General features: G+C 36.7%; 1 protein-coding gene across 1 annotated transcript in view; it reads right to left on the bottom strand.

Moving 5' to 3' along the window:
* Positions 1-25788, bottom strand: part of Pde10a (phosphodiesterase 10A) — a gene marked incomplete at its 5' end in the record, with an annotated part of 256119 nt that overhangs the window by 37024 nt on the left and 193307 nt on the right. Inside the window, 6 exon segments of the mRNA XM_005390671.2 lie at positions 1371-1454; positions 3276-3418; positions 14445-14631; positions 16896-16988; positions 19339-19481; positions 25121-25172. Of these exon segments, the coding sequence (XP_005390728.1) occupies positions 1371-1454; positions 3276-3418; positions 14445-14631; positions 16896-16988; positions 19339-19481; positions 25121-25172 (702 nt within the window).

Here is a 25788-nt window from a genome sequence, read left to right as displayed (position 1 = left end):
GTCCCACAGTGCTCAAAGGATGCAACTCCATGTTATCCTGCCCAGGGGGATTTTGAGCTTATTTTTCTAAACAGCATATTCAGATTATATATAACTACTAATATATTAGTTAATGTGATAATTATTTTCCTATATAAGAATGCTACTTTTGGGGCTGGGGATTTAGCTCAGCGGCAAAGCGCCTGCCTGGCAAGTGCAAGGTCGTGAGTTCGGTTCCTGGTACCAGAAAACAAACAAACAAACAAAAAAAAGAATGCTACTTTTATAATTACTGATTATTCTTTCAAAGTGAATTTAAGGCATTCTGGTATTATAATTCTATTAAGTTGCAAATGGCCTTAGCCAAGTACTGATATATGAAAAAACTATGTATACATATTTATAAATGTTGTCATTGTTTTTTATTTTATGTGTGTGGATAGTACTATATCATCATGTATATACTCTCATTTGAAGTCCTATCCTCTCTCAAAATATATTTAAGCAGTTTAAAACAAAAGAACATCAGTATGTTTCTCCATGGGACTCTAGGGAGATGGAGAGTTCATAAAAATTTTAAAATACACAGCCTGTGTTTCTCTCCATTGAAAAGTTTCAAATGTCCTTAAAGTAAAAAGTACAGCATTTTAAGAACTGTTGGTCACACACTCAGCTAGTATCTACAAAAGAAATGGAGTCAGCTGTCCTGTGTGCACCCTCACCCAAAGTTGATTTATTAAAAAGCACGAACAGAAGAGAAGAAACAGATATTGAGAGATGTGACAAAGGGACAAGGTATTTCTAGGGAGGCTAAGCCACTCTGTGCGGCACGTAATTTCTAAGTCAGTGAGGGGGATCATTCCTTTCACTTTAAGTTTGTGTGCTAATGCCGAGGAAGATCAGACTTTAAGTCACAAAGGCCTCTATGACAGGCCAATGTGGATGGACAAATATTTGCACTGAGCAGAGCTATAATTATGACAAAGTATCATCCTATAATCAGAAGACCTCTTTCTTTTACAACTAATCTAACAAATACGTAAGTTGAAACTTGATGCTAAACTTTTGTGCAGTTTTCTAGCCACACTTTTAAAGGCACATAATTTCATTCAGTACGCTAAGTCCTGCCTCCTTCTGCCACTCGGTCTATACCGTCTCTGTGACAGCCTCCCAGCTGCAGGATTTTTACCCAGGCTACATTCAGCTGCTGGAGCTGAAAAGGCAGCAGATTTGTGCGACAATCTCAGCCCATTTTTACTGGACTATTCAGAAACAAATGTGTCTATGCCGTATTTTAAGATAATTATAAGCGAAGAAAGTGGGGAGGCATATAAATAGTAGGAGGTCACACCGCTCTACAGTTCCAAAAGAGAGTGTTTAGTTATTCATACCAGAACGCCCCACAGGACTGATGAACCATATGGACAAAAATTCCAGGCCACATATTTTCAAACGGACTAATGTCAAAGTGGAACCTGAAATTAAAAGAGAGTTTATTATTAAATGCAATTAGGAAAAGCATAAGTAAAGAATATCATTTAACTTTTGTGTCTATACAGAGACTAGGAACGCACTGGGCTTGTGCCACCCTCAATTGTGTCTGTCGGCACTGAATGGTGCTGAAAGGAGGGTGCACACGTGTCTTCCAGAACTCAGTCACTATTGAATTTTCTTTTTTTTTTTCTGGTACCAGGAATTGAACTCACAACCTCGTGTTTGCCAGGCAGGCGCTGTGCCACTGAGCTAAATCCCCAGCCCTGCTATTGAATTTTCTATTACACAGTCTGTTAAAGAAAAAAAGAGGCTGGCTTTGTTGTCAGAGAAATAAGCATAAAAGTTATATCTGAATACCACATATATATCATACAACTCACAGATAAGGGGAAAAGCCTTATCAGAAGTTATTTTTTAAAGTTGAAATTTTTCTATTTCCCATTTAAACTGAAAGAAGAATCTCATAAAGACATACAGTACATAAAGTTATTATATTAATACTTATTACTCATTTAATACTGTAATTATTAACATGTGTTTGGAATAAACAATATGATAAAGTACTATATTTTGAATTGTAGGGTACACACTGGATAGGTCATTTCAGAAGACCTGTACATATCTACCTGTACAGATCTACATATCTAGCTGTATGTAGGTAACTAGTGTTAATTTGCACTCCCCATGGGCACTGAAATTAGCACAGATCTTAGCACTAGTAGGTTAAATATTAGCAGGTATAGAAAACAAAGTGTAGAAGTGGAGTTAATTATTATTGAATTCTTGAATTTAATTTGGAAATTTAAATTTATATGGAGGTATTTTATTATTGGATATTAAGAACCATATTGAATATTAAATATTACACAGTGTAAAGTATGCACCAGGGTAATAAAAATGTTAACATTTAGGTTAACTCTTTCAAAATAAAGTATGAATTTTGTTTTCTGAAGCAGAAGAAAATGACATCCTATGCATAAAATATGGATAATTATAAACAAAGAAAAAGGTGAGGCATATAAATAATAGTGATAACCATAATGCTTGTGATTTTAGCTCTATAACCTGTTTTACTTCTATTCAATGAAATTAAAAATCTGTTGCTGAAGAAACTAACAAAGCCATTGAGATTTGTTTGTCTTTTCCACTACATTGTACCACATCAAAAAAAAAAGGCCTCCCCTAGGGTTTAGCATCAAACCTAGCTCGGTAAATATTCACCAACAGAAAAATGCACAAGCCTTATTTTCCCTGTGCTAAAATGTTCAGTAAATGTTTCTTGAACTGTACAATATTAAGGTGAGAAATGTGCTGCCCCTTTGGCAGCGCAAGACAGCATAGCTTACGTGCAGCTCTGGAACCCAACTCTGAAGTCAGACCCACTAGGGGTCTGTGTGATCTATTGACCCATAAACACGTCATTGTATTTCTTTATTTCTCGGGGTTATTATCTATATGGAGGGGACAGTAATCATATCCCTCTCCAGTTGCCATGAGGATGCAGGGGCCTGGAACATATGGCACAGAGGCTGGTACTTGGGATACACGCATCAAACGACTGTCATGACACAATCATTCTCTGGAACTGAGGATAAAGCAAACTTGGCTCACTATGGTAAGAGGGCACACTTGGCTGGGCTTTTATCAGTTAAAAGGGTGGCTACTACTTTGCTGTGTCCAGGTTCTCTTGAAGATTAAGCTGGCTAGGGTCCCCTGCAACATAAATATAAATTCAACTATGACTACAAAATTTCTTAAAATATTAAAAAAAAGAAAAGAAACTGACAAAGCAAAGCACTCACAGTTCAATTTCTTTGCAGAGCCGTAGGGGCAGTGTGAAATGCATGAGGCCCTGCCACTCTTCCGCGGTGCAGATGCTGTGATAGGACAGCTTCTCCATGGTCACCCGGTAAATGCACTCTGAGTGACGAATTCTATGATACATCTGGAAGGTAAATAAAACAATTAGTAGACACAATGCTTAAAATCATTTGGCACTGACATTCAGAATTTGGCATAACAGAATCAGATCACTGAAATTAAGAGAGACTTTTCACTCTCCATATTTCCACAGGAGCTATGGCCACATGAGACCTTGAAGACGCAAAACAATTTGTTTAAAAAAAAAAAAAAAAAAAAAAAAAAAAACACATTGTTTTAAAAGCTTATTTAATTCTTTAACAAACAGCTTTTTACCAGACATCATTTCTGGGGAGTAAAATTACTATTTATCTTCTTTACAATGTTTTGTATTATATTTCTAAATTTTTAGTGAGAAAAATACTGAAAATAAAGCATGTTCATTTTATTACCAGACAATAAATTTAATAAGATTAAAGAATTTAAGAAATAAGATGCTTCTAAATCTGTTATACAAAAAGTTAATAATTACATGACACTGAATATAAATCTCAGCTTCCTAAGGGAGATTGCATCATTTCTCTCCCCCTTGATGATTTACTTGTACATTTTTTATATTCTTAAAATGAATAAATTTGGGGTTTCATTGGTGTTACAGCAATGGCTTCAAATGTATAACACGAATTTGTATATACCAGTCACAGACTGTACCCGTAAAGTTGACATATCAATAGGTAACGACATTAGTGCAAAATGGATAGGTATATTTCACTGCCTTATCAAATTAAGTTCTTATAGATTTATATTTATGCAAATGTAGTTTTACAAATAATTATAACTAATAGATGAAGGAACAAACTATAAGCAAAGCAAATTGAATGGATCAATGTGTATACATGTGAATTTCGAAGTAGATGAAATTAATTAGGAGGGGTGACTTAAAGGAAAAGCAAACGAATCCTCTACATCAAACTACTGAGGAAAGTGTGGGACACCGGGAAAGTCTAAGTAGGTTTCTGAACAGTCTGCATGCCCCTAGCACCAAACATAGACTAGCCCATCACAGACTACAGCCATTGCCTACCTAACAATGTAAGCGGAACTAAGAGAATTAAGATGTTTTCTTTGTCACCTATTTAGCTTCTTGGTGATCACAAGTATCTCTAGTTCAGGATGGTCTCTAAAAAGTTTGAATGTAAAACTCTTCATCCATAAAATAATTTTGGATGATTCTCAATGACTGTATATACTCCTTAATAATTATACACACATGCACTGTGCTGATTTATTACTGGTATATAAAATGTAAACTGAAAAAACTTAAAAACTAAAAATGTGTACACTGTTAGATGTTTTATTTACAGAATAAGGCCTGTTTTGTTTTCACTAAATAACTGTAGTTTTAAACAAAAGCATTGTAATTAAATATGATATTGATTGTCAAATTATTTCTTTAATAGTTTGTAAGATAGGTATTTGGAATATCTGCCTTTTTGTGGAAATAGCATGTATAAGTAATCTACTAATGCAATGAAAGTTCCAAGCATTTTCCACAAATGGCAAATTGGGGGGGCAGCATGAATGGAAATGCATATACTCAAATCCATCCTCACAACAGTGAACTCTTTTGGCCGACTTTAAAATAACCTCTCTCCTAAAAAAGCTGGGGAAAAGGAGCTTGAATAAGATTTACAAGCATTGGCCAGATACATTTGCTAACTTTGCTCAGATACAGAACACCCACCTTGTCATGGGAAACCCTGAATTAGGGACAAGAAAGGACTTTCTAAAGCATGAGATTTCTAACAACTCCATTCATGTGTTCACAACCAAAAAAGTGAAGTATCTTTAATATCATTTGCTTTAAAAACATATAATGATGTAAGTTTTCACATTCTCCTCCTATACTGAAGTGGAATACTACTTACTTTGTGAGATGCTGTAGATTTTGTCAGGAAGGTGAATGATCAACAGTCATTTACTATAATTCGGTCCTGCCTGCAATTCAATGTAATTGTATGGCAAAGCTGCTAATAAAAGTAACTGTATTTTCACAACGATCACTCATACTGGTAAGTACTTATGTGGTAAGAAGTACACTAAGTGCTCTGAATGGATAATTTCATGTAATTTTCATAAAAAGTCTTGTGAGGTACTTATTCCTCTTACTGTCATTTTATAAGCTTGAAACCTGCAATTAGAATGAATTTCACTTTATTATGATTTGCATTTATAAATATGTAACAAAGTTTTAAAGTATATACATTGTAAAATTTTATTCATTTTGTTTTGTAATTAGTGTAGGTAAGTTAATACTAATTACAAGAAAGTTAACTAGCTTCATGAAGAAAATGACGAGTTTTGCCAAATTTTATAGGTTTCCTGCTTGCTAACAGACTTTCAGTATGAGTAATGGAAAATAATATTATCTATGACTATCAGTAAATGATTTCACCTTATTCATCCTATTACAAGTTACTAATAAAGGTAGAAAACTATGTTTTCTTTTAAGCTCATTTTGCATAAGTTTCTTGCCTATGACAACTGAGAAACTACTCTTGGACTCACTAACTAACTAGAAGAGACTTCTAGAGGAAGCAACTGCTATTGGTCTAAAGTGAGAGTTTACTTGGATGGCCTATCAGTCTTAGATACTACAATATGACAAAGCTATATGTACTGAAAAGACATAACAGTAAAGACAACCTGGATACACAAGTCTTACCTATTTCTACCATAATATAAAAACAGAGCCTTTTACATGTTCAAATGTTTATAGTATACCTGGAGTCATGTTAGAGTACGGCATCTCTTTAGTAGGCAGACTCTGAATCATCCTACCTGGGCTGAATTTGTTTTCACCATTTATTGTGTACATGTAAGCTAATTACTCAATTATTTGTGCTTAGGTGCCCCGTCTGTAAACAGGACACTGCAGCAGCTAAGGCATGGAAGAACAGGAGGGGCCGCTGAGATGCACAGGTAAAGGACTCAGAACAAACACCGGCCACTCACAGTCAGCTGCTACCCTTTCTTACCCTACATTCTGAGTCAGCACAGGGCTCCACTTCCCGTGGGCAACTCTGTGTCTTATTCTGGTGACAGTCGAGGAGAACTGACTGTTCCTAAGCAACAGTGGAGCACCGGACTGTCCTTTCAGGACCAATCATGCTCATCTGTCCTCAACTCTGCATCAGTGCATCATGTGGGGTCTCACACTCTCCATAGCGGGAGGACATACATCTTGGAAATATGGAAATGTACAAAGCAATACGCACCAATGTGCATATGTAGCCTTCACAATATACGTAGTTTATCTTTGGTAATGTATGGGACAGAGTAATAGTTGAGCTGCTAATACAAACTTTGACTCTTTTCCCTGTTTATGTACTTTATAATTCAAATCTAACTGACAAAATATTTTAAAAGATAATTTTCAATATGTTGTTTATCAGTAGCATTAAGTGATGCCATTAATGGAATCAAACAGGTTCATCAAGTAAGTCCTGAAACCAAACATACCTCTAAGTGTGGAAAGCACTGAAATCCTCTGCTGCAGAAGACCAAAAAATTAATAGGCTCAGCACACAGTGCAGCTCAGAGCTTTGGGACTGAAGTCCCCCATAGCACAAGGGTCAGACTGTGGTGCCATCAGGCGGGGGAGCTTAGAAATTCTTTGCTGGAGTTGGGGATGGAAACAGGTTTCCATCCAGGGAGGATACAGAAACCCAGCCCATACCATCTGAGGTGTGATCAAGATATTCAGTGAATGTTTAAACTTTATAAAACTATTTACTAAGGTAGAAGACACATTGCCATTAATTTCCCACCAAGTACAAGCTCTCATTTAAAACATAACTTATCCCATCATTCTTGCTACTTTCTTATATACAGAAGTGAGGCAAAACTCACTTGTAATGAAAAGCAGTTTAGCCAGTGAAAACTAACAAAAACCCCAGCTATATGTGTAGCAGTCAACAGAGACTTTATGATGTTGGCTGCAATGACATAAAAACTGTGAGTAGAGTGAAAAGCAAACAGATCTGTGAGTGTGACTATGGATCAGGTGCAGAATTCAGAATTTATTTACATGATTTATTGCAGTCCTAAAGACAGTTCTATGGAATTGGTCCTACAGTGCTTTTTTCTGCAGTGGGGCGGTACCAGCCTCAAACTCAGGACCTCATGCTTGCCAGGTAGGCACTTGTACTGCTGAGTTATGCCCCTGGCTCCATAAAACTGGTCTTATTCCTTTCACCTGTTCAGGGAACTGAAATTCAGAAACATAAATTAACTAGCCTAGGGTTAAAAACTTGGAAAGCAATGGAATTAACTAGCCTAAGGTCAAAAAGTTGAAATGTACATTTGCTTAATTTTGAGTTTTCAATTATACTCAGAATGTATTAACACACACACACACACACACACACACACACACACACAGAGAGAGAGAGAGAGAGAGAGAGAGAGAGAGAGAGAGAGAAAGAGGAATGGTCAACAGACAGTCTGAAAGTACAGAGAGAACAGTGTATAATCTGAAGGAAAAGATACATCCACAGAGCGTGTGGTTTTTGAAACTCAACTAAAGAATGCCATGTGTATCTGTTCACACAGGGCAGCCACACAGATTTCAGGGTCTACTAATATTTAGTCTGCACCTATCACAGTATCTAACATGAATGAGTGCTCTAATCCTATTTGTGGATGAATGAATGAATGAATGAATGAATGAACGATCATATTAGTTATAAAATGTATAATTGAGCACTGGAAACAATTTGAATTCAGTTGAAGTTAGTTATTTATATATTTACAGACTTGCAGAAGGATTAAACTTTCACTTTTCATGCTGCCCAAAAGAATGTCAGTCTAAGAACTGTTAGGCACTAACATTTGGCATTCAAATTAAAAACAAAATGGAGTGTGTGACATGTGCACTACGTTACTAACGTTACTACTCACCAAGAGACACTGAGTGTTAGAACATAGTCTTGTTGCTCACTTCATTGCCAAATAAGATATACTTTGGATATTCCCAGAAAACTGGTTAGGGATTTGCAAAACTGTTCTTAAGTATCTTCCTCAGCAGTCAGCTCGCTATTCACAATTACAAATTTTATTTACATTATTCTTCCAAGTATATCCTGAGCACTAAACTTTCTAGCTGTTCCAAACTCCTACCTAACTTTGTCTTTGCTCTGCCTTCATGGTACTTTGTCTGTATATGAAGGTTTTGTCTGGACACCACCCATTTCTATGACGATTAGCAGTATCAACTTGAATTAAGGGTACGCAGACAACTAGTAAAGCTCCATTTCTAAGTTCATTTGCAAGGGCGTGTCTGGAGGGAACTGGCACTGAAATCAGAGAAGACCTGCTCTCAACCAGTGACGACAGGACCACGCTACTGGTTGAGGCCCAGATAGAACAAAAAGGCAGAGAAGGTGAAATCTTTCTTTCTTCTGGAGCCAGGAGACCCTTCTCCTGCAGGTAGTATCCAAACTCTAGGTTTGATAGCCTTTGGACTCCACTACTGACAGTAACAGCCTCTCCAGTTCTCCAGCTGTTGGCCTCTTGGAGAGTTAAATACCATCAGCTTCCCTTGTCAGGAGACATCTGGACCGAATCACACTACCGGCTGTACAAATTTCCCCGCTGACAGCCCACTGTGGGACTCTTCAGCTGCCGTAACCGCGTGAACCAACTCCCCAGTATCTATCCTCCTGCATCCATCACTCTACATGACCTGTTGGTTCTGGGTCTGAGGAAGATCCCATTTATACCCTACTGTGCACACCATGCTTAAAAACACATCTCAGTATTTATCTCCTCTAAGCAACCTTAAGACAGAGCAATGTCAGACGAAAGGCTGGAGGGCTCTGGAGCCAGCTCCTATTTAACTTGGCTCTACCACATACTTGCTGTACAACCTTGACCAAATGGTTTAAACTCTGTGTGTCTGATTTTTCTTATGTAAAGTGAAGATAATAATTTCACTCACAGACTTGTTGTGAAACTAAACTTGTATATGTAAATATCCAAAACAAGACGTATCACAGTAAAGCATTATATCACTAGCAGTGGTTCTTAGTATAGTGATTTTTATATCTACCATCTGATGTAGAAAAGATGATGTGTTTTTGAATTCATGAATTAATAAAGGTTGAACCACTTACTAAGTCTGCCCCTAGCCAGCTGGTTTCATTTGAATAATGATTTTTTCCATGGCTCTTTAATATTAAATATAGTCCTGTCTGAAATGTACAGAGCAAACCTGCTCTCAAGAAGTCCTCTTTTCAGGCCTGAGATGTAACACATATTCCTATCCTGTTAGAGTCTTGAACCATGTCAATCTTTCTTTAAAATCATAATGTATTTAAGGAAATTAGTTCTTTTATTTTTAAAAGACTCACTGTTTTCAAATGACTCTTTCTCATTAATGTTACTTCCAACTATTACTTAATTCAGTAAATGTAATGATGACGTTGCCAACCAGACACATGCCTCTTTAACGCAATAAACACACGTAGTTTAATGCATCTAAAGATGAAATAAAGTAAACTAAAGACATAGTGAATATTTATGTCCTGCCATGCGTCCTGTGCCCCGAAGGGCTCCTAACACAGACCACTGTGCCCAACGATAATAGAAGAAGCCATTACCTTATCCTGTTCAGCATGAGATGCAATTTCAATGTTGGTTTCCATGCTCCTGTTATGGACATAAGCTGCTCAAGAGTAGAATTATTTTGAATTTCCTGGAATCAACACCCTCACTCTAACCTTATCATAGCCAAAGACTAAAGGACATGTAGTGCACAAAGCTTTTTAATCACTTCTATACCTTTTTAATATTTTCTATGAGGTTACAGTGTGTACGATAAGGCAAAAAAAACTAAGAAAAATGACTTTAATAAATATTCATGTATGTTCTCAGGGAAGAAACAACTTCAGGGAAAGGAAGAAAGCTGTGGGTTTTTCAACTGTTAGGGACAGTGCTTCCCAGAAGAGGCTTTTCCTCAACGAAAAATGCTCAAGGAATTAAAGCAGACTTGCTTCAAAAATAAGAGCCAGAGCGATGATGAGAATTCAGGTCTTGGCCCTTTCCCAAGTGGTTATGACGCTAAAGTCTTCAAGAGATTATGGCTCTGAGAAACCACTACAAGGAAATGAGCTGCTACCTATTGATACTAACTTAACTTGAGAACCATTTTCTTTCATTTCTGACTTAGAAGGGTAATTGCTTCAATAAAGCAAAAGTAAAAAGCATCACTTTAGAGAAGATAAATGAGTTATTCTTTGTGCTGAGTTGGAACAAAATTTTACAATGACCCAAAACCCAGTCTTCATCAAACTGGAAAGCCAAGGAGTTGAAGTAGAGAGGGTAAAAGTCACCTGAGGTTGCAAAGTCCAAAGTTTTGTACTGTTTTCTGAATTGAAAAATATCTTCAGAAATAATACCATATTTCTGGGATTTTGGTGGTGTTACTGGGGACTGGAACCTGGGCTCCACACTGAGCTACATCCCTAGCCCTCTATTATTTTTTTTTTTAATTTTGAGACAGGGTCTTTCTAAGCTGTTAAGTTACCCAGGCTATGCTCAAACTTGTACTCCTGCTGCCTCAGCCTCCCAGAATACTGGGATTATAGGTATATACCAAAAAGGTTTTATGAACTTTAGTAAAGAACAAAAATATTCCAGTAATAAACTGATAATTCATTCCACAGACAGCCTGAAGCTGTGCTGCATACACTTCTAACACTTACTTTAGAAGCAACCAGCCAGGTCCTTGAGCCCCGTAGCAACAGTGACAATTTGACAGGACTTCCAAGATACAAAGGACATGCTACACTGGAGAGCAGCACCTTGTGGTGACATAAGAACTGCTTGGAAAAGTTACCATCCTTCCAGTATAAACCAATTCCCAATTCCTTTATCACTTTACTAAACTTTACCCTCAATAACTCACCTAAAGAATCAATACAAAATCAGAATGCCTTTGGGTGACTTTTCAAATGAAGCATTATTTTTCTGGTTTGGTTTTAAACACGACTGAATCTAGGTTTTATGACACAATTAGGTTAGAGAAGTTTTTCATCCCCTTGATCTAGTTCCTCAAATAACAGCTGTTTCATATTCTTTGGGAGCAAAGTTTCCAGGGACACACGGACAACTGGATAGATTTTTTTAGATACTTAACTTCCAAATTCACCTCTCTTACCTAGAAATGCCCTTTCTCCACATCTTATTTCTAAGATAATCTTGGTTCCAAAATGCTATTAATAGTCATATGTCTTAAAACAAAGGGTAATATAAAATACTGGTGTTAATGACATCTAAACATGGTATTCAAAGTTTCCATAAACTATTGAAGGTGGACCTAAATAAAGTTTCAACTGACAGATCATTAAAAATAGTTTTGATGATAAAACTAACAGTACTTTTTAGTATCTTATCTCAGGCTGAGTTCAGAGAAATTATATATAATAAGTGGGGGTTTTTGCTCCTATCTGAAAATGGAAACAATACGTCCAGCTTCCTTAAAAAGAAAAGGGACAAACTGGAATAAAATTAATGATTAATTGTAGGAGCTAAATTTCTGTCACAAAACAATGTTCAAGAGACTGAAATGAGAGGTGTCTGGGAGTTCTGTAGTGTTGGACAGGAGGTATAAATACCTAGGGTGTAAGGGAATAGAGTTTTATGTGCAAATTCTCTGGAAAAAAACAGTGGAAAAAGTTTGAGAAAGATTCAGGGCAGAAACCTTCAGATACCATCTTCACCAAGTAAAGGAAGTGAATATCCCTGGTGATACACATGGGCCCGCCAATAGGATGCACAAAGACATTTGCGTCAGCACGACAACCTCATATACTCCTGAGGAAACAGCAGAAATCCAATTTAAGAAACATCCTACAAAGTATTGGGCTTCAAAAACAAGCAGTTCACAGAAAACACAGAAAAATTTAAGAATGGTTCTAAAGTGAAAGTGTTTCAAGAGGGCTGTTGACCATCGAACAGTACTGTGCTTTGGCAGTCTGCGGGTGCCCCCTAAAAAAGCATGCTGAGGCCCTAATTTCCAGTATCTTAAAAGGTGGCCAAATTTAGAGACAGGGCCATAAAAGAGGTAATTAGGGTAAAATAAGCCGCAATATAACTTGCGTCTCATGAGAAAGGACATGAGGACACAGGCGTGTGCGCGCGTGCACGAGCATGTGCACACTCAGGAAAATCCAAGTGAGGCCACATAGAGGAGGTGGCCCTGGGCAACCACAGGGGAAAGGCCTCAGAGGAAACCAACCCTGACCACAGCCTCCAACACTGGGAAACTGATTATCTACTATTTAAAGCCACTTAGTCTGGTAATTATTACAACAGTCCAAGTATACTAATACAGCACAAATACGTAATTCTTGATGTTTTCATTATGCAGTAGAAAAGTAATGCCTCTGGTTTTAGAAACATAAGCTAAAACATTACATGAGACATGTTACAGAAAACAGGTAGATCAGAGAAAAGTAACTGGTAAGAAACAAAGCTCATCAAAGCAAAACATCTGGGGAACATAGGTAAAGGTCTCAGGGAATCCTTTATACCATTGTTGCAGCACTGCTTTTGGCGTAGTATTATTTCAAGATAAAAAGTATAAAAAATTATGCTAAACAGCTTCATTTTAACTATAAATAAATCCATGAACAGACATATTAACTATTGTTGTTTGAAGACACAATTCTCATTAAAGTCATTTTAAATGTTTTCACTTTTTATTACTCAGTTATTTATCAAAATTTTGTGATATAATTATATTGTTTTGATCACATACCACATTGATAATATATATACTATCACCACAAGCTACAATGAATTTTTTACACTTACTATACATATATGTCTTATAATTTTATGTTAGAATAATTAATAAAATACTTTAGAGCATAAAATAAAATAACCACTTTTGAAATAACAGATACACATGTTCAGAAAAAAAATGAACAATGTTAAGTTTTCCAATCATAAGATTTGGTTATTGTGCTTTTAAAAGTATTATAAAAAAATTACTAAGATGCTTTAGTATTAGATTACTTTCAAAATGATGCAGAGCCAATATTTAGAATGTACTGAAAATTACATCTTTTGCAACTTTTAAACTAAATAGGAAACATAAGCTGTTTATATCTTGGTGAAGGATACACAGATGCTAACACACATAAGGCCAAACCATCAGTAGCAGTTTATTTGTGACGAGCAGCCTAACAATGCCCCCAGAAGGTAGATGCTGTGAACAGAGAGGATGGATACTCCTATTAAACAGCACTAACTGGATTAACAAGGCTATCCTTTATCACTAGAGTATTATTTTGTACAATTTTTCTTCCTAGTTATTTCTCAGCTGTTCCCAATAGCGAGGTGGCTGCTACTACAGAATGAGCTCCTATTCCCAAAAATCAATTTCTCTAAGATACTAAAGCAGTAACTACCCTTATGCTGGCTTAGTTTTATAAAGACATTACTAAAGTTTCCAAATTTCAATAATCCCATGAAAGGAATACTTTATTTCCATAAAAATGTTCAATGTAACTTAAAATATAACAATATAAAAGAAAAATCACAAACCATACCCTTTTAAAAAGGAGACCTTAAAATACAAATTGAACTTGATTTTATTCTTCAGTGAATGGCAGGATTGCTGTGAAGACTATGCATAGTAACATTTCATCGGTCTGACACATACCCTAAATGGTGTCTCACTTTTCCTGATAAGCAAAACTTCCTTGGTCGTTGTGAAAACATGAGTTATTTGTATCATTGTTTGCCAGATTCTCAAATGCAGTGCATATGACAAACATTAAAGGTTTGGATAACACTTTCCATACTCATTTCAGTAGACACGATAAAATATAAGCCTGACACAAACACTTTAATTATAGATTTTCATTTTTTGAACAAATTCACACCTGGAAATAAATGCAAAATAATAGGAGATTTTTTTGTTCTTTCAAGGTATATTAAGGCATTTCTTAACATACATATTACCAGCAATCACAGTTCGTAGTTTGTTGAAAAGGTTATAAATATCGAACAGTAAAAGACTTTTAGAAACTGGTACTTACATTAGCACAGTGTAAGGCCAGGGCACAGAAGACGGCGAACATCTTGAAGTTGTTCTCGTCCGTTTTGGAGAAGGCACTGCCACTGATTTTGTTCACCATCTGCACTACCCCAATCACACTTCCTCTGCTCACAATAGGCATGCACAGGATATTCCGGGTGGTGTAGCCTGTGTACAAGTCCACTTCTCTGAGGGAACATGAAGAGATGAAGCAATCACCAAGAGGAAAAGAACAGCCAGAAGAAAATAAACGTCACTTTCTATCATAAATCTCAACGTATGCGCTTGTACTACAAACACCTATAAAGGTATTATTAGGTTCTAAATTCAGATACAAAGCGACATCTAAAAGTATCTTATTAGAACCTTTTAAAGAATATTTTAACTCATTTGTTATTCGGTTATTAGGAGTTTTCTAAAGTAACCTTTATACACAACTTCTGATTTACGTTGGGCTTTTAGTGTTCGGCATCACACAGCAGACAAGGTGAGTGCAAAGAAAAAAATATAATAAATGTGGTAAAGTGATAAATTCCTTTGAACTGGGCCATATATACGAGAGAGATAATTTGTGAAACAAACTCAGATGGGCATTATACTAAAAATTTACAGCAGTGGTCAGCAAACTACATTCCATTGGCCAAATCAGCCCATTCCTGCCCTATAAAACACAGCCACACCATTCATTTAGGAATTGTCCACGTGACTTGTGACAAAGACCTTATAGCCTGTAAAGCCCAAGACAATTACTACCTTGTCCTTAATGGAAACGTTCTGCTGACTTCTGAGGAAATGCTTTTGTAAACAGGACTGAGGTCCACAAAAGAAGTCATGTGCAGAACTCACCGCCTGGCTCTCCATTTCCAGTGTTGTGCCCGAGACCCACCCATGCTGTTGCATCCTTTGGTCCTTGTTAATGCTGTGTAGCTTTCTCTGTTGAAAGGGCCAGTTACACTTTGTTCATCCATTCACCAGTGAATGGATAATATTATCTATGAACACCAAGTTCCTGGCAATTATCATTATGCCCTGTGAAGGGCTGCAAATGTCTTAGTGTCATTAGTTCTGGCAATACCACCTAGGAACAGAGATGACTAATAGACTGTTCATTAAGTGTATGTTTAAATTTTCCAGCAAAGACACAACTCTGTTGCCATCACGTGGCTTGTACCACTGGTGGTAAAAGTGGTATAGTCATGCAGGGCCACCATGCAAGAACCACCAGTGACTCAGTCCGCCTGGAAGCAAGACATAGGAATGATGGGGAATGTGTTAATGATCATAATATAACCTCTTTTGTGAATTCTCTGTCAAACTCTCTTGGCCTTTTTATTAAATTGGGGTATCTTATTATTAGGTTGGAAGGTTTTTTACATATTCTAGAGACACATATTATCAGGTATGTTTTGAATATATTTTCTTCCACTCTATTGGTTGTCTTTCCATTTTCTGAACAGTCCAACTCATAAACTTTTATGTAAAGACTTTCAATATTAAAGCAGTGAAATATGTCTGTTTTACAGAAAAATAAGATTTTTAGTATATTCTCAAGGTATAGGTGAAATATATTGCTAGAATGTAGCTATATTCACATATATGTGAATTAGTTATATTTAATATTAATCAGTGGATTATTACATGAAAAAACTTTCAGTTGCTTCTAGTGCTTATCTCTCAAAGTAAGCCAAATGCCTGTAACAACTAATTATTATTGTCAAAATATCTGAAATATTACCCACTAACAATCATAACATCCATTCTGAGAATTTAAATTTCTTGAGACTTATTAAAATGAGTTTATATAGCTTCTAGTTCTCCAAAGAAAGTCAAAGGAAAACAAAAAATCTTTACAAGCCATCTTAACGTTCAACGTTAATAATATCCAATGAAAGCTGTGGCTTGTTGAGTTCCTACTTTGTGTCAGGTTTCCAAATATTATGAATTTTAAATGTAATCTTAAAAATACTATAACGTGTCTATTATCACACCCAGTATAAATATGAGGAAACTGAATCTCAGATTATGTAACTCATCCCAGCCCACTCTTGTACTAACAAATGTCAGAACCACAATTCACAATCAAACTGGTCAATCTGAAAAGTATGTAACTTTATCACTACTGTGTGGCAGCTTCTAGCGTGTGGTTTGATAGAGAATATGGCAGAACAAAATGTTGACACCAGAGTGAAGCAAAATCACTCTAGTGCCACCAGCCAAATCTGTTTGTATAATTTAAACACCTGTAGCTATACATTATTACATATTCCCAGCTTAGAATACTTCATTTTATAAGCAGTCTGAACATGACTGCTTATAATAGTTGGTTCACAGAAGAAAAAAAAATGAGGACAAAATAACTGACTTGAGAGTGGAAGAACTGGAGCAGGCCGGAGGAGACTTTCCTGAGCAGGATAGGCCGGAAGGAACTGCAGGAGGAGGCGTGCCCTCTCACCTGTTGAAGCGTGGATCTGCATAGGCATCTGGGATGTTCAGGACTTCCCCTGTTCTTGCCACTTGACCAGCGATCCCTTTCTCAATAGAAAATCTGCATATATAAAAGAGAGAGACAGGCTGATTAAAATACTGATGCTGTACAATAACTCTGAAACACTTCATCGCTATCAAATATTGAATAAAAAGCCATGATTTATTTTACATGCACTTATTACCTTTTCATTTATATATCCTAAATCACCTTATAAAATATATCAAATTAAAGCACACAGTGATCATTTAAGAAACATGTTTTAAGATGTACTTCACAATACATTGGAATATAATTGGATCACAAATTAAAAATAAAAATTAGTGATCTCCAGCACTGATTATTTATACTCTCTTATATTTGCAAAGTACCTTGTAGTCTACAATTTGCTTCAAGATAAATTTTTTTAGTAGTTTCTCAGTGAGATGTGAACCGAGGCCTATATGAGTTCACCAACTTGCCAATATTCTCAAGATAGTATGGGATCAATAAAAACTAAAATGCATGTCCGTACCACTGTGACTTCCACTACACATATAACCAAATTCACAGACTCTGTGTGTATAGAGGACGTATAGATTCTATATGTATAGATGTACAGGACTTGAATTTTATGTTGTTTCCAATCCAAGTACTATATACAAATATTACAGAAGTACTTCTGTTTCTCTAATTTGTTAAATTTTAAAACAATCAAGATACAAGCATTAACTGAATATAATTATATTTTTGACACTAATATCAATATTTTCTTTTTGTAAATATACTCTCACACTTATAAATATTTTGCACATTCATTCATTAACTTCATTATCACATATACACTCATTTCAAAATTTAAAGATATGTAAAACTCTCAATATCTGTATTTTCAATAGTTCAAAAGTAATTTTCATATTATATTTTTGACATTATAGGAAATAATCACTACTGAAATAAAGCTTCACCCTAAGGAATATCAAGAAAACTCAAAACAGAATTGACATAAAATAGAATTAAAGCATCAGAAGGTGACCCAAGACTTGCATAAAACTTAAGCATGTCTTCTTGGCTTTCTTGTGCCTTGACCAGCATGAACACAATGCATCAGAGCCCATGGACCAAGAATCAGAACCCACTTGGTGACCGTGCTGTGGGCATTGGTCTGAGAGCTGTCGGAACTGTTCCCTTCCCACATTCTCCATCGCTTCCCCTCTGTGGTGAGAGGCGCCCACACTGAAGGAGTGTTCCCCCACTAAGTGTCTGGCATCAGCCAGTCATGTTAAGGTTATCGTAAGCACATTCCTCTGCTTTTCCCATATGTGTAAATGCAGACTTTAGGTTTCTATTTTTAAAATGCGATCAATACCAGAGTAGTTAGATAACACTCAAAACTTAAGCAAGAGAAATGATTTTAACTAAATGAGTGTATTCAGATTGACAATACTGAGATCTAAAAAAAACAATTAAGAACTCAATTATAAAACACATATATACAGTTTGTGAATCAGACTTGGGTGACTGTGGATAACAGGATCTGTCATCCCAGAGACAGAGAAGCAGAGATGCTCAGCAGCAGTGGGACACCTTCTAGGTCACAATTTTTCTCTGAGGACAAGAGTTCCTTCATGTGACAGACTGCAAATACACAGCAATCCTCAGTAAGGGTGAGTATTTCACTAGAGAACTTTATAATGTTATGTACAAGAGTCGCCACAGGAGACACGTGAGGAGAGGGAATGCCAGCGTGAACGGGAACTTCCCGCCAGTGTGTGAAGGGGCCTCCAGCCCCCGCACATTTGTCGCGGTTCAGAAAAGTACGTGACAGTGCTCCCGGCAGGTTTCCAGGCCACCACACCTCCACCAACAAATGAACTCCACTCTATTCAAGTGACAAGTGCTCCCACTCACAGGACAAAGAAAGCTTTAGATTCAAAGTGCAACAAAAATGTACACTGATAAAACCAACCACATGGCCAGTTAATAAATGTATTTACATTGTCAAACACACCAGATCAGTGTCCTCTACTATTTGGACCTTGGTGAAACAGCCCCATAGGCTGGGAAGAGGTGTGGGCCAAAGTGGTTACGCTTGTCCTTGCTCCTAAACATGGAGAAGCCTGCAGACTCTAGGTGGAGTGTATCTTTACCTACCTGGGAGCACTAGTAAGTTTTTCCAACATGATTTCCAAAAGGACCGCCTCCGGAAGACGGCATTTCCAGGAGTGACGCTAACGCTTCCTAGGTGTGGTTTCGCTGGCACTGCAATGTCATTCCCAGAAGTACTACCTTCAGGAGGCGGGTCCTGGTGGGAATGATATCACAGTATGACAAGTATTGTCAGCATACCTGTGAATAGGCACAGAAGAGTGGGTAACAGAACACCTGCACATCTGTGACCAGAGCCTAGGATGTTCCACTCTAGCTGTACCTTATCTCCTTGGTCTTCTTGAAGACGGGTTTTCCTTCTTTTTCCTCTCCAATATCAAAAAGGTCTGAATACAACTCCTTGTTCTTATGGTCTACCTGGAAAAGTGCACAACGATCGGCATTCACCAGGTTTTTTGCATATATCTAAAGACAAATGACAAAACAAGAGTAAGCCAATGAGGAATTTAAAGAACTTACAGGTGAAATTTATCATGAAGTAAATATCAATTTCAGCTATTCTATACCTTGATTAGGAACGAAATTAGTGTTTTAAATAAACTTATAGGTAAATATTACGTGTGTGTTAGTTACTGTTATGTGTTAATACCAACGAACAGCAACAGGAACAAACAGCTCACACACATGCAGTTTCAGCTGGATGCTGAAACACTAATACACTTTCACACTGGTTCATAAACAGCTACTGGACTGATTTCCTAGGAGCCCTAAGCCATCTGAAACTTTTCCAGAACCTCCCAGGCTTTTCCTGGTGCCCTGGTCTGAGCTTTTGTCAGCACCAAAGCCAGTATCCATTCTAACTGATAAATATCTGTGAATAATATTTGTAAAAACAATGAAATATAATCTTCAAGGAGACATACAGTTTGATATTCACACTAGCTGAATTTTATTTGCTCTGGTGTCTAGAAACTTGTAACGATTATTAAATATACAATTTGTGCCAAGTACATTTAATGTACTTCTATACATTAATTTACTCAATTCTCACAATAACAATATTGAGTCAGGGAAAAATTTTATCCTCACTTTACATGCAAGGAACACTGATGCCCTGAGAAGTAATCTAACTTGACCTGCCTCTTACAACAGGGACTCTAGCATTTGAACTCGTACTCAGCTTCTGCTGCCCATGCTTTTATAATAAATATGTGCTTCCATTTCTTTTCTTTGTTTTGTTTTTTGTCTTTTTGAGACAGGGTCTTGCTATGCAGTTCAGGCTGGCCTTGAGTTCACTTTGTAGCCCAGACTGGCCTCAAACTCACAAGGATCCTCCTGCTTTAGCCTCCCAAGTGCTGGGATTAAAGGCATGCACCACCACACCCAGCTGTGTTTCCATTTCTAAATGCAAAATGTGTGCATTTCATCCTTTTTTGTTGTTGTTCATCCAGTTCTTTCAATAAATATTTCTTGAATGCCTAACATATCTCACTGTCCTTAGTAGCCTGGGACCCATACATATGTCATAAATAGTGTATTTAAGTAAACTGAGAATTCTGGCAACTTCAACTCTCCAGATCATTAACCATGAAATTATTCCTTAGGGAAAAAAGACCTAAACCTCAGAGTACAACAGCCATCACAAAAATCTATGCAAGAGGAACATGAGCCCCCTTGTGGTCAGGGGGAAATATAAAATCTCATGTAAAACTAAATTATAGATTCAACAGAAATAAATCAGAGCACTTCATATACCCCTGCCATCGCCGGACTACATGACTGTGTTTGCTGCTGTTATCGGTTTGTATGTCCCTATTCATTCTGCAAACACTGGCTAGGCCTATAGTGGAGGGACAGAGGACATGAAGTCCATAAGCATCAGAGCTTCAGTTTCCTTTTTGCCTCCAGCAGCCAGCCAACACTGTGACAGTAGCAATTGCTTCTTTTCGCCACAGTATATCAGATTCCTGGAGCAAAGCCTAGCCTAGGGGACACTAACTACAGTCCAGGAGGCAAGCCTGTGTTTGTAAACAAAGTACCTGTCTTGTTTATGGCTGCTACATCTGCAAGGGAGCACAACCCTAAAACATACACCTTTACTACACGGCCTTTGTTTTGAAAAGTAACTGTGCCAACTCTGGCTTCCCATACATGGCATCTCTACAACCTAAAACTCAATTAATATTTGAGAAGAATAACTGGTACAAAAGGAGAGGGAGAGCAAAGGGAGCGTTGTTGGTAAATATAGTAGAATCAGCCATGTATTTTACAAACTCATAAGACCTTGAATTATTCAGTAACGGTAAATATGTTCTACATTAAAGATTAAATTATATTCAGTGAAATTTATATGCCTATTGCCTAGGGTCCTGGTAGTTTCTTAGTAAGTAGTTTGGCAAACACGCACTAATAATTTTGAAAATCTGGATAATATGAATAATTTTTCAAGAAAAAAAAAGACAAGTTTACAAGAAGTTGAAAATATGAACTGAACTATAATAATAAAGTTAAATTCAAAAAATGTTGAAGAAATATCCACACAAAAGACACCAGGCCCATAGCTTCAAATATGAATTCTTTAAAAATCTTAAATTTTCAAAAATTCAAACTTTCCTGAATTCAGAAATGAACAGAATTTTTATGATCCTGCTATGTCAGTGATACTGAACACTGGCAGGGTATAAAAAAGAAAGTCACCGGCCATTTATCTTGGAAACAAGTAAAACTGTAAGTGAAAATGATAACATCAAATTTCTCAAATGAAGAAACATTAAATTTTTAAAAAATATATTTTGTTCAGAACTGTTCCATATCATAAAGTCTATTATAATTCACTCTAGCAACAAGATAAACTTCTACGATGATCAGAGTTGCATGACTAAATTCAGCAAACAATCATGATGAAATCTTTGAAAGAAGGAAAGCAGGGCCTGGGGATGCAGCTCAGGGGCACAGCACTTGTCTGGTATGCACAAGACCGTAGTTTCAGTTACCAGGACGGCAGAAAAAAATTACTATCTGTATAAAGCTTAATATTTTTAACGTAGTTATCTATATAATACTAGATAATAAAATATGAGTAAAATATCAGGTGCATTCCATTAAAGCTAAGAAAATGACCTTAATGAATAAGTCACAGATATAATTATCAACCACAGTTAGGTAAGAAAAAGACATGTGAAGTATACACATCTGAAGAGACAAAAGTTCTATTATTTGCGGATAATGTTAATAAATTTGTCAGAAACTATACAAAATGAACCAAAAAATTAATTATAGATAGTAGGAAAGATTTCTGTCTTAAGATAAATGACTGAATATGCATGTACTTTTCACTCTCCCCAGGTAATAAATGTTTAGTTTGAAATTAACCTTGGATGCTGAAAAAGGACTTAAAAAAATACCTAGACATATTTTGGTTATGTTCTTCACCAAGTTAATCTAGCATTCACACATAGCAAAATGGGATACTTTAGAAGTGCACAGTACTCAGAAAATTACTACCTTTGGACGATGTCGGAATGGGAGATGTGCTCAAGTAGAACAACAGAGAGATTAACGTAAGGAAGCAAGGGAGACGTGGGGTCCAAGAAAGACTGATGAACAAAAGCATCACCAGCATTACAATGAAACTATAAAATCTGTTACTAAACAATTTCTAAGAAATTAGAGATGAAATGCAAAAGGGATAATTTTAAAAACAGAGTCGGGCTGGGGATTTAGCTCAGCGGCACAGCGCCTGCCAGGCAAGTGCGAGGTCGTGAGTTCGATTCCCGGTACTGGAAAAAAAAAAACAAAAAACAAAAACACAGAGTCAATGTATGTGTGTATGCCTCTGTTATAAACATTCACAGATCCAAAAAATATAAAGGAGTAGCGAGTGAGTCTCAGCTAGCAGCAGAACCGCCTGGCCACAGAGCATCCGAAAACAGGTGGAGGGCCACGGCCCCACCACGCAGGGAAGAGAAGGTTCTCTGGCATTTGGTCCCTTGGAGCAAAGGGTGCTATCACTATCGTGCACAGGACCATCTTGTTAAGGACAAACTGTTTCTCCAAAACCCGAGTATCACCCCATTGAGAAACACTAAGGTAGGTGAAATAATTGCCTAGGAATTTAGAGATAATCCAGTTTTGCTCATCCAGAAAAATGAAATCTTATCTGTATTATAACAAGACATCTCAGAAATTCTAAGCTCACTCTCCTCTTGCCTCCTAGTCTAACCCAGAATTCTCTTTTTAAAGCACAATTCTGATCACATAGCCACTGGCTTCCAAGCCTTGAAGTGAATATTCCCACCCAGGCTGATGCTGCCGTCTCTGGAGTGCCCTTTCTACTCTGCAACACACTGCTCTCCCTCCCATGGGCGACCACGGTCTTTCACCACCACAAAGCCTCGGATGTGGTGACAGCATCAGAAAAGCCTGCCTCTGCTTTTCTCCATCAAACCTTCCCATGAGCCTTCTCCGCACAACCTTCTGCCCCTTCACAGCCAACCCTGCGCGTGACAGCAATTTTACATTCACTAGATGCTTGATTCATGTCTGTCTCCCTATAAACTCAGCAAAAGCAGAGACGGTCAAGGTTTTTGCTCACCACTGCATCACGCCAGCTATTTACTACCTGGTAGAGGAACTGATCAGAGGTAGCCAAGAAACATGACAGCAGAAATGGGAGAATGAAACCCTGGAGAGACAAAAGCCCAAATGAAACTGGAAGGGGAATCAGAGTTCTAAACCCTAATAAGATCCAAGAAGATTTACAGCTAATTCATAACAAACTTTAAAAGTAATAAGTAATTCATATATTACTTAAGCCACTTTAATCACAGAAAGGAATGGAATATTTCTCATTTTATAAGTGCAACATAATTCAATATCAATATTGCCAATGACAGAACAAAACTGTTGAGCAATCTTAGTTAAAACAGAGGCAAAAGCTGAAAATAAATACTACAACCAATCCATGAGTTAAGAACAGATTACAGCTAAATAGGCTTCACACTAGCTATGTAAAGTGGTTCAACATTACATGATAAAATTGAATATGCTGAGTGGTGGATTATAGGGTACATGAATTATAGTTCAAAAATGCTACTTTAAAGCATTAATATTAATAAGAAAGGACTAACAAGTCAGTGCTTCTTATGTCACTAGTATATGTGATATATCCATGTGCATTATATATTTATATTTTATTCTTACTACTATTCCCTGTTTTACAAATACCTTAACATTTTACCATAAAAGAAAGTTACTTAAATGTACAATCAATTATGTTTTCAAGTAAAATCATCGAGATCCAATCACAAAAGGAATGTATATTAAATCAATAACCCCTAATATTAACGTAAGTATACGATTACTCCCAATAAACTTGCTATCTCTACAAGTCACTGCACATATAGTATTTGACATTTATTTTTTTAATGTCAAGGAAAAATAGAACAGTGTACAGCAGAATACCTCTTCATGAAGAAACTTCTTATCGCAGAAGACTACTGTATTTTAAAAATGAACCATAAAAATGGGAAAGAAAAAAAGCTTTTATCAAAGTGCACAGCAGGTCATAAACATTCCCGTGTGTGGGGCACACAGACACACCACTTTGAGGACCTGGAACCACTTTCCTAATGAAGTGTGTAGGGTATTAAATTAGTAACACAGGAAAGATGGCTGTAGCTCTGCTTCCTGTGCCTGTCTGCTCAAAGTGTCTGCTTGGATAGAGGAATAATTAAGACTAATACTAAGTAGAATGAGCTTTAAGATCAAAAACAATCAAGTGGGAGTCCCTAATGCTACTTATATGTAAAAGGTAAATGTAAAAGGTACCTATATGTAAAAACAATGAAAAAGAACTGAGTCTTTCAGAGCTCAGCTCTCCATTAAAGAAAAAACTGAGACATTTTGTAAAATGTTATCCAAACCACTTCTCTGTAAATTTCAACAGAAGTGACAAGTATATCAAAATGGATTCTTAAGCACCACATTTTCATAATATGTACTTCAAAGAGCATATGTCTAATATGCATAAAATGTCACACACATATTAGGATCATGGATTAAAGGGTTAAATAGAATCACTTTATAAACAAATGGTGACCTACCATTATGTGTTCAAGTAGGGAATCTATTGCGACTATGTTATCGAAATATGTTCTGAAAGAAAGGAACATAAATCTTGTAAGTATTCTTATTGAGATCCAGTACATTAAACTTTTAACACATTTTCTAGATTTCTCTGTATTTAAATAAACATGAAGATATGTGTCCTTTGATTCCTGTCCTTCTGTAGAAACAATATTATGTTTAAAAAACAAATTAAACTTTATTATTGTCTTAAGGACTCAGATTCCAAAGGACACCTTCAGAAACTATCCTAAGTAAGCAGGAAGAGAGAAAGGTTGTAGTATTTAACTAAAACTAAGCAGGACTAAAACTGGATTCACCACATTTAATATTTCCATGAATAACTTGGATCTGAAATGAAAATGTTTAGATTTGCTAATTCTCATACATATAGTTAAAATACAAATTATTACTGAAAACTGGAGAGAGTTAAATTAGTTGTATTGAGAAAGTAATGCAGCTGGGTATAGTGGCTCAAGCCTATAATCCCAGCACTCTGGGAAGCTGAGGCAGGAAAATTGCAAATTCAAGCCCCATCTGGACAAATTAGCAGCTTAGTAAGATTGGTCTCAAACTGGAAAAACAAAAATGGCCACAGATGTAGCTCAGCAGGAATGCCTGGGTTGGATCCTCAATAGTGCACACA

Source organism: Chinchilla lanigera, unplaced genomic scaffold (assembly GCF_000276665.1).
Source record: "Chinchilla lanigera isolate Chin_1 unplaced genomic scaffold, ChiLan1.0 scaffold00038, whole genome shotgun sequence".
NCBI lineage: Eukaryota > Metazoa > Chordata > Mammalia > Rodentia > Chinchillidae > Chinchilla > Chinchilla lanigera.
This window is presented reverse-complemented; position numbering and strand designations above follow the sequence as displayed.